Genomic DNA, 10,000 nt, shown 5'->3' on the forward strand with positions numbered 1-10,000 from the left:
TCTCGTCCGAGTCCCGGGACGCGTCCACCTCGTCCACCTGAGACTCCCACAGCTTGATCTGGCCCAGGGGGAACTGTCGGCCACACACAGTGCGTCAACTCTCCAGCACTACATTTGACCAGTACATTTTTGAAGTTTGAATACAAAAAAGGACTCTTTTGTAACCCACCTTGTCCTCTTGACTGCGGAAGTAGTACAGCGTTTTACCGATCAGGGCGCACCACACCCGCTTGGAGTAGCCGTGCTTCACCTGCCACAGAGACAACACACAAGCTGTTGTTTACCCCCCGGCGACCCGTTGGACTCATGTCCTACAACTAAGAATGGGATCCCAAAGCTTCCTTTCCCAAAACTATGAAATACTGACACAGCTGCAATGCAGTAGATACTTCTCTGTATAATGTAAGGTTTTGGGTGCAAAATATATACAACCTTAGCATGGCTACGACTCTCCAGTGGGAAGAAAAAACACAAACTTTACATGAGAGCCTAAAGCTGAACTACGGAGTCCCCCATGTATAATCGACCCTGCTCCTGAAGCAGGTTCCCAGTGTGAGCGGTATGGAGGGCTCCCCGGGGGGGGGGATCACCTTGAGGAGCAGCCCCTTCATGCTGGGCCGGACGTCGGGCTGGGTGAAGAGGGGGCTGGCGGCCTTCAGCCTCAGCACGCTCTGCAGCACCCTCAGCCACTCCTCCAGCAGGTTGGGCGAGTCGGCCTTCAGGTAGCACACACGCCTCCCTGTCACCACCTGTAGGGCAGTGGGGAAGAGTTGGAGGGTTTAATGGACCAGGATGTGGAGGCACAGAACAGGATAAGAGGTGATTGGGTTCATTAGTTGAGTTGTTTGGTAATTGGGGGGATTGTACTTGAGGGGTTACCATAGGCATTACTGAGCAAGACACCCAACCCCAGACCTGCTCCTGAGTATCATGGATCTATATTCACTCTTATTCGCTTCAGATAAAAGGTTCTGCGAATTATAAATGAATAATAACATTGTCTGCAAAGAAGATTTTGTGTAGGAATTTTGCACATAGTCTGAGATCCGAACATATAATTACAAACAATTTTGGCTATAAGTACTATTTCAAACGTAAAGAGGGCTATAGAGAGATAGAGTCATAAACAAACAATACACACCATAAGATTCGATTTTCATTTAAAATTATAGGCAATGGCCTCAGACATGCAACCAACAGTACAGATCTTCACACAGGTGACATTTAGCAAGGGGGCTGGTGTACCTGTAGCACTTGCTTCCCATCGCCGCGGGAGATGCTACTGGTAGCGTTGACCTCTATCTGACCCTGAGGTCTATGGATGACATCGCTCTGGAGAAACCAATCACAAGGTGTTGTTGGTTGAGAGGTTATTTTAAGATTCTGCACATGTTTCAAGAATGAGCCGTTAGCCTGAATTAAACCCATTTAAAGCCCTTGCCGCCCCACGGGAAAGTCATCATTAAGAACTTTAACAGGTGTTTTTAAGAAGCATTTCAGAAAATATTCGCTAGAATCAAAGCCGAGTGGGAGAGCTGACAAAACCTTGCATTAACCAATTGTTTGAAAGCATATGGCAACAATTACATCTAAATGGTTTATACCTTGTACCTCAAATGACCACATTTTATATTTATTGTGAAAGAAACTTTTAAATCGATCTTAAATAAACATTTGCTAATAAGATTATGAAATGTATATCTAAGAAGCTTGGTGTAATCATTTATAACTTGTAATCCCTAAAGGATCCAGTTGGATGTATTCAACAATATGAACAACTCTGTGTGTTGTGTGGGACCCACTGATCAACAGTATAACACTGTGTGTTGTGATCTACAGTATAACACTGTGTGTTGTGATCAACAGTATAACACTGTGTGTTGTGATCTACAGTATAACACTGTGTGTTGTGATCAACAGTATAACACTGTGTGTTGTGATCAACAGTATAATACTGTGCGTTGTGATCAACAGTATAATACTGTGCGTTGTGATCAACAGTATAACACTGTGTGTTGTGATCAACAGTATAACACCGTGTGTTGTGTTGGACCCACCGGCGACTTATAGTACAGCAGCTCTCCATCTTTAAGGACAAACCAGCGTCTCTTCCAGGTCTTCTTCCAGGTCTTCACCATCTTCAGCAGATAGCCAGACTTCTCCATGGGCTCCTGAAGGATTAACCGTCACAGTTTAGCAATAAAACACCACAAGATGCCAGAATATTGCAACCTGGTCTCACAGGAATCCGTGAAATGACTACGGACGAATAACTCGAAATCCGTGGACACATCACGGAAACACGCCGATTTCCGTGATGTGGCCATGGAATTCGCTCCAATGCAAGTTAATGACGCTGATGTTCCGTGGCTCACACACGGATCCCCGTTTCAACGAGCGAGTCGACCACGGGGGCTTAACTCAAAACCCGGGGTGGTCTCACTGAAACACTTAAATTGTCCTTGTTGTGTCCACGGAAGTTGCTCCAATGCAAGTAAATGACAATGATATTCCGTGGCACACACACAGATTCCCGTTTCAATCTGTGTGTGTGGTCCCGTTTCAATCTGTGTGTGTGCCACATTTGACCACAGCGGGGGCTTAACTCAAAATCCGAGGTGTTCTGACGGAATCACTTCAATTGTCCGTGATGTGGCCACGGAATTTGCTCCAATGCAAGTAAATGACACTGTTATTCCGTGGCTCACACACGGATATCGAGTTAAGCGTCCGACCGTAGTCATTTCACGGATTCCTGTGAGACCATGTTGGAATATTGTATTAACAGTAACTTCAAAACGTTTGGCACAGCCTGAGGATATCAGACTACAGCGAGAACATAGCATGACTCTGAAAAGGTGATAAAAGTGATAAAATAATGAATGCCTTAAGCCTTGAAGCTATTTATTCTTCACTATTTTGTCATCTAACAAAATTCTAAGCGATCTAACTTTTGTTCTCTTAACCAGGAGACCACCCTGATCACAAATGTGATCCTTCTGAATGTTTGGTCTGCTGTTTTTGATCCCGAGGACAGCCATCACTCTGTCCTTACGGTCTTCCCGTTGTCGCTGGCCGAGGAGCAAGTCTTGGGGAGCTTCTGTTCGGGTTCAGAGCAGTCGGTGTCGGTGGTGTAGGCGTCAGGGGGGATGGCGTAGTCGCTCTCCGACGTCACGGAGGACATGGACACAGCTTGGAGGAAAAACCACAAGAACAATTTCTTGTCAAAAATATATGTGAAAAATATTAGTATATATTGAATATATTAGTTTATTAAGTATAGAAAGTTAAGATCGATAAGTATATTTATCATATTTATTTAACTCTCAAACGATAATAAATAAAAGGAATCTCCAAACAGCAACGAATGGCACACACACGCCCCATTGAGCTTCATTCATAGGAGAACTTGTAGCACACATAAACCCCTTCAACACAAGCAGCCTGTGCGGGTAATCAACGGCACATTCAATCCGTTCTTCACTTTCCCTGCATACGCTCCACGCTGCAAGACGTTGTAAAATGGCTGCTTAAGTTCCGGCATAACATTATGTGTGGACAATGCAACATTAACGGCACAAGCTTTGCATTGTAAAACACAAATTTTACGCATCCACGGTAAACACGTGCGTGGGGTTAATATATATATATATATTAAACTGCAAATAGACTCCAAGGTAATACGTTATTTCTGGAAATTTGAATTGTAACATTTCCCTGCGTGAGCATCAGAATCTGCCACCTTTACCAGAAAATGTATTACGGCAATTTAGGCATTCGTGTATGGGTCTATAAATACACACACACCAATAAGGCTTGTGTGTGTGTGTGTGTGTGTGTGTGTGTGTGTGTGTGTGTGTGTGTGTGTGTGTGTGTGTGTGTGTGTGTGTGTGTGTGTGTGTGTGTGTATGTGTGTGTGTGTGTGTGTGTTGTTGTACCTCTCTTCAGGGAGCGCGGGCTCCCGGGGCTGCTGTCCTTGCGGGAGCTGGACCCTGAGGTCCGCGAGCTGCAGAGAGACCCCTCCTCCTCCCCGGAGCTGGACTCCTCCTCCGAGCTGGACTCCTCCTCGCAGAACGCACTGCCGCTCAGCAGGGTGGCCTTCTGCAGTCACACACACACACACACACACACACACACACACACACACACACACACACACACACACACACACACAACACACATACACACACACACACACACACACACACACACACACACACACACACACACACACACACACACACACACACACACACACACACACACAATCCTTAATTTCACTGAAAATAACAACATCATCCAAGATACAGTTTTATTTTTACTACTGCTGGTTCTTGGTGATCTTGATCACAATATAACATCAGAAAATCAAGACATAGCTTAAAAAGCTGATATTCAAGTATCTTTTCTCGAAGAAAACAACAACTTTTTGTCGTTAACGATGGACTTTTTGTCCATCGTTATTTTGTGTCTGCAATGCATACCCCCTTCAGCGTGGTGTAAACAGGTGTGGTCATGTTGTTATAGATGAGGGAGGTGTAGAACACAAAGGCAGGATATGAGGACTGCAGGGAAGGGTCTGAAATGTAAAACAACACTTCAGCCACTTCAGAGGTACGTGCCACACAGCCAATAGACCACACTTAATAATTAAGCAACAGATTCCCATTACCCTCCAACTTGCCTTTGCCAGCAGGGTCTGTACAGGACGTCTCTGAAAGTCTGATTCCTGACTTGGCCACGGCATAGATACGACTCTCCTGTAGGAAGTAAACACACACATTTTAACTGCATAACAAGTTAGCTGTATTTAAATTAATACATTATTCTGGAGGACTGATAGTCCATATCTTCTTCCCTGCCCAATGCCCATGGACATTATTAGTCAGGTATAGCCGGCGCTACCTATGGATAACAACCTATCAGCAAGCCATCTAGATGCTGTATAATCTAGAGAGCACTTCATCTCAGCACTACTAAAGACTAGGGCTGCAGGATATATCGGCTATGTACGATATATCGATATAATTTCCAAGGGGATACAAGATTTGACAATATCGTTTATATCGATATGCGTTCAAATGGTCAGTTTCCCCCTCAAGCGTCTACAGCGCTTGCCTTGGAGACTGTGAGCGCGACCCCTCCCCCTCCCACTCTGTCATTCCGAACGTGCCGTGTGCAAAGACGCCTCATTCCCACCCCCGCCGCCCCCTCACAACACAACAAGCATGGATGATACCCGTAAAGAAGACGAGACGGCGGCGGGAGACGAAATTGTTTCAAAGAGGAGAAACAACGGCTCCATAATGTGGAAATAGTTCGGGTTTAAAAAAAACAGATGAGCAGCAGCTGCAGGTCATCTGTAGAGAGTGTAGCAAAACCGTTGCGACTAAAAGTGGAAGCACGACAAATCTGTTCCACCATTTACAGCAGCGGTACAAAGTGCAGTATGAGGAATGCGTAAAACTCCGTGGCTGTGCTGCTGCATCACCGGCCGCGACAGTTTCTTCTGCCCCGAAACAAGGGCCGGCGCTCGGCAAATGTGTTGGGGGCGCCCTCTGGTGACGCTCTTAATTAATTAAAATATACGAAACAAGCAAAATGAAACCAAACATGCTCCCAAATGGAACGGAGAAGGGAGGGGGCGGGGGATTAAAGTTACGGCGCACTGAAACCTTCACCGTAGTACGCAGGACAATGCGACGAAGCCAATGCTCTTAATGGTAGCTAATGTGTGTAACCTACAGCTTTATATTGTTATGCATAGGTGATTATTTTGTGAAGAAGGTGAAAAAAGTCCCTTTTTTTTTTAATATGTTCATTCAATTCTGTTGAAAATAACGATACAAAATCATATGTTGCAGTCATACTGACCTATGTTTTAATAAAAGTGCTTGCAACATCTCACATGTGGCTTTTGACTTACAAAAAAAAACTCTAACCCACTCTATAGAAGATATCGAGATATATATCGTATATCGCCATTCAGCCAAAAAATATCGGGATATCATATTTTGCCCATATCGTGCAGCCCTACTAAAGACTTACTTGGTTTGGGCTATACACTTGCTGTTATGGTCTAAAATGGGATTTGTGCAATTATTTATTCACTTTCACATACCTTATCTCATTTGAATGTGTATATATTCGAATACGCAAGCTGTGTCTCACCACAAACATTTCAATGTATAGTTATAAGTTATACTTAATAAAACTTGACCTCCAGAGGTCAAACAGTGTGCTTCCTACCCATGATGGGAACCTGTGCAGCGGGGGGGTCGGGGGTTTGCTGCCTGGTGCCGCGCTGTACGGCTCCAGACTCTCCCCCGCCTCCTTGCTCCCTGTGTCGCCCGGGCTTTGGGGCGCTGGCGCTACCGGAGAGCCAGGGACCTCCTGCGGGCCCGTCTCCATGACGACCTCCCGCCTCGGCTCCTGGTCCCCGTCGAGGTCGGTCTCCTGGGGCCGCAGCGGGCGCAGCAGGCTGAGCGCGTTGCGCGTGCGCCCGTGGGTGCTCTCGCTGTAGACGGGCGGCTGGCTCAGGTGCTTCTTGGCCTGGGCCACGCTCAGCACCCCGAAGCCCTGCGCCGGGGTGCGCAGCCGGGGCTGTTTGGGGGAGGCGGGGGTGTCCCGGGGGTCCCGAGGCGGGTTAGGGCGCTTCGGGGTAGGGGCCGGTGTGGCGCCGCTCAGAGGATCAGCGGGCGAGGAGGAGAAGGACGAGTCCAGCCGCTGGGACTGGAAGCGCTGGTTGAGCTCCTCGGAGGTGAGGTCGTCCGGCTTGGAGGACGCCGTGCGGGCGCCGTCCTCCCTGTCCCCCGCCGCCGGCCCCCCGCCGCACGGCGCCTCGTGCAGGCTGAAGCGCGGCCGCTCCACGCGCTGCATGTCTTCGTCGAACAGGGAGCTGCTGTCGTCGGAGGCCGTCAGGTAGTACTCGCTGGCGGGGCGGCTGAGCTGCAGCGCGCCGGGGGCCACGCCCACGCCTGGGCATGACCCGGCCCCGTCGCTAGCTCCGCCCGGCTGGCCGTCAGGAGCGGGGCCAGAGTCCACCCCGGGGGCCTCCTCGCCGGTCTCGTCGCCGGTCTCCTCTCCGTCCATCTCTGAGAGGGCGGTGTTGTTGTTGTTGTGGCTCCTCGCTGGCAAAGAAAACAATCAGGAACAAACACTAATAAAGGCATTTTCATTTCTTGGAAGGAGGGGGGACGTGTGATCCCTGTGGCTAGGACCCCTGTGTGATACTTTCTTAGTACCATAATTGTGTCGGAGCGGTATAATGAGCGATGTTGCGCTATAGTTCTCACCGCTGTTGCCTCCCCCCCACTTGGCCTCTCTCAGGGGCTGGGCGCTGACGGTTCTCTGGGACGGTTCTGGTCCGGTCAGGACCTGAGGGCTCTTCCCCCGCACCTGGAAGCAGCCGAAGGTCAGGCTGCTGAGGCGCTGGGCCTCCCCTGGCCGGGGCCCCACCCCCGCTGATAGCCCACGTTTCTGTTCCAGGGCTGGACCAGAGGGAAGCCCAACAGTAAACACACAGACACTCACAGTTCAGTCCTCCAACTGGAAAGTTTATGGCAATTATTTCCATGTGTTTTCCACAAGTAATATGATAAACCCTATTTTGGATGAATAACTCAACGATCGGATTTCTCTGTTTATGGAACGGGCAAAACTCTTCAATGTTTTAGTGATTTTTATCACATGGCTTTTTTGAATACTCAAGTTTGATTGGTCAATGACGGCACAATGTATGGGTGCAAAGCAAGTCCACATGGGCTGTGTTCTGATTTGTAATTTGTAAGAGTATTGCATCAATAAGTGCTTCCTTATGGTAAGCCTCATTGTCTGACAGCAATAGTCTTTCTCCATATAATAATAATAATAATAATACATTTAATTTAGAGGCGCCTTTCAAGACACCCAAGGTCACCTAACAGAGCATATAGTCATCATTCAAAACTATGTAAAACAGACTAGGAATTAAAGGAAAACAGAGGTTAAACATGAAAAATAATAATAATTAATAACACTCAAAGACGCCTAAAGTGAAGGGGGGACCTCACTAACCAACACCAATATGTAGCACCCAGTTGGGTGATGCACGGCAGCCAATTGGCGCCAGAACGCTCACTACACACCCACGCACACAACATAACAAAAGCAAACAAACTTTGGCAAAAACATTATCTATTGGGTTGTATCCATCACCTAATTTAGATTAAGGTAATTAAGAGCGTCATTTATTTTGACCAGTTGACCATGTGTCCTTGAGACTTTTATTGTGAAAGTTCAATATGAAATGAGGATTTCATATATAATAATCCTCCTTACCCAGCACTTGTTTCTGTAGCTCCTGGATCTGAGCTTCCTGCTGTCTGTTACTCTCTCTCAATGCAGCGTTCTCCATCTCAAACTGCACACAGAGTCAAAGACACAGGCCTCTTTAAACTGCACCTCAACATGCAAAGCCATTGACCCTTTTTATTGATGATGATGGATTTGATTCCGACTTAGACAATGCATGCAAGGAAATGTACAAATCATCATAATAACATTGTAAATGGTATATTTACATCAGATAGCTTCAGCATCACCCATTCCTTGATCTTGGCCGCCTTTTCCTCCACCGTTTTGGAGTCCTGAAGCCGGATTTGTTTCTGTTGACAGCAAAAAATGCTGAATACTGAATCGCTTTCTTTACTCGCTAACTTCAAATATTTGATAATCTGTTGCTGACAACCACAAATTATGCCTACAGCCCACCTTACAGAAATCACCATAGCTGAAGAGAGCATTGTGAAGTTCTAAATGTCCGGCACCAAACTTGTCATGTGTTTACGTAAACACCCATCAACGACTACTGCTGATGTAGAAAGGTCTCGAAGGGCTCTCCCATTTCACAGAGGAAGAGTTCAACAACTCTCCCTTGTAACTCCGTGGCTTGTAACTACCAGGCTACTTGCCCCTCGTAACGGAGTTACAAGGGGCAAGTAGCAAAGCAAGGCGCAATCGAAAAGGTAAAAATAAGGGATCGGGCCTCAATTCCACAGCCAATCCGGTATCAGCATGGCTCTCTCGGGGGCCCTTCACAACAGGTCTTCAGGCCCCATACCTGCTCCTCCAGCTGCTGCTCCAGCAGGACCACGGCCTCCCCCTTCTCCTGCAGCAGGGCCTGCAGCTCCTGGCAACGGCCGAGCAGACGCACCTCAGAGCCCCCCGCCTGGCCGTCGGGCGCCTGCAGCTTCTCCCCCACCCACTGCATCTTCAACACAGAGCATGAGAGAGAGAGGGGGGTGAATACAAGGCATGTGAATACACAGACACATATGCACCTTCACTGGTTGATTCGTTAAATAAACTTGACTTGTTATTCCTCAGGATTTACTTAATTCATTTGGGGGCCCTTTCATCAAATAGTCCATTTGTTTACCCATGCATTGATTTTCATTCAAAGCAATGCTTTGACAGGAAATTATAGAAAGCCTTAACGTCTAATTCTCTCTGAAACTCATGCACACACAAACACGCACACACACACACACACACACACACACACACACACACACACACACACACACACACACACACACACACACACACACACACACACACACACACACACACACACACACACACACACACACACACACACACGCACGCTTCCTTTGTATACCTGCTGCTGGGCATTGAAGGCTCGCTTCTCTGCATCGATGACCTGCATCTCCAGCTGCTGAATCTACAAAGTGGAAAATCACACACATCCCATAGTTATAACATCAACAGTTCATCATCCTGCTGTCCTTAACTTGACATACCTGGACCAGACAGAACCCCCCAGCTCTCTTGTGATTATGGACTGCAGCATGTCTCGGCAGAGCCAATAGATTAAAGATATACTCCAGAAGAGAGTTCATAAATCAACAACAACTTATTCTTGGCTACAAACTGAAAAAACCTGAGGCAAATGCAAACAACATCAAGCCAATCCAAACACACAAGAATTTGTGCAAAA

At 47.2% G+C, this 10,000-nt stretch overlaps 1 protein-coding gene across 2 annotated transcripts in view; it reads right to left on the minus strand.

Moving 5' to 3' along the window:
• The window catches only part of plekhh2 (pleckstrin homology domain containing, family H (with MyTH4 domain) member 2), a 29,566-nt gene that overhangs the window by 10,918 nt on the left and 8,648 nt on the right, over nucleotides 1–10,000 (minus strand). For both annotated transcript variants that reach the window (XM_056609492.1, XM_056609493.1), the window contains 15 exons: nucleotides 9,662–9,724; nucleotides 9,101–9,250; nucleotides 8,562–8,645; nucleotides 8,320–8,401; nucleotides 7,296–7,490; nucleotides 6,250–7,130; nucleotides 4,685–4,760; nucleotides 4,485–4,579; nucleotides 3,939–4,101; nucleotides 3,056–3,192; nucleotides 2,058–2,171; nucleotides 1,246–1,332; nucleotides 591–749; nucleotides 170–250; nucleotides 1–73 (listed from right to left, as the gene is read on the minus strand). The exon at nucleotides 1–73 is cut by the window's left edge and continues 107 nt beyond it. In XM_056609492.1, the coding sequence (XP_056465467.1) occupies nucleotides 1–73; nucleotides 170–250; nucleotides 591–749; nucleotides 1,246–1,332; nucleotides 2,058–2,171; nucleotides 3,056–3,192; nucleotides 3,939–4,101; nucleotides 4,485–4,579; nucleotides 4,685–4,760; nucleotides 6,250–7,130; nucleotides 7,296–7,490; nucleotides 8,320–8,401; nucleotides 8,562–8,645; nucleotides 9,101–9,250; nucleotides 9,662–9,724 (2,440 nt within the window). The remainder of the gene's footprint in view (nucleotides 74–169; nucleotides 251–590; nucleotides 750–1,245; nucleotides 1,333–2,057; nucleotides 2,172–3,055; nucleotides 3,193–3,938; nucleotides 4,102–4,484; nucleotides 4,580–4,684; nucleotides 4,761–6,249; nucleotides 7,131–7,295; nucleotides 7,491–8,319; nucleotides 8,402–8,561; nucleotides 8,646–9,100; nucleotides 9,251–9,661; nucleotides 9,725–10,000) is intronic.

Source organism: Gadus chalcogrammus, chromosome 15 (genome assembly GCF_026213295.1).
Source record: "Gadus chalcogrammus isolate NIFS_2021 chromosome 15, NIFS_Gcha_1.0, whole genome shotgun sequence".
Taxonomy (NCBI): domain Eukaryota; kingdom Metazoa; phylum Chordata; class Actinopteri; order Gadiformes; family Gadidae; genus Gadus; species Gadus chalcogrammus.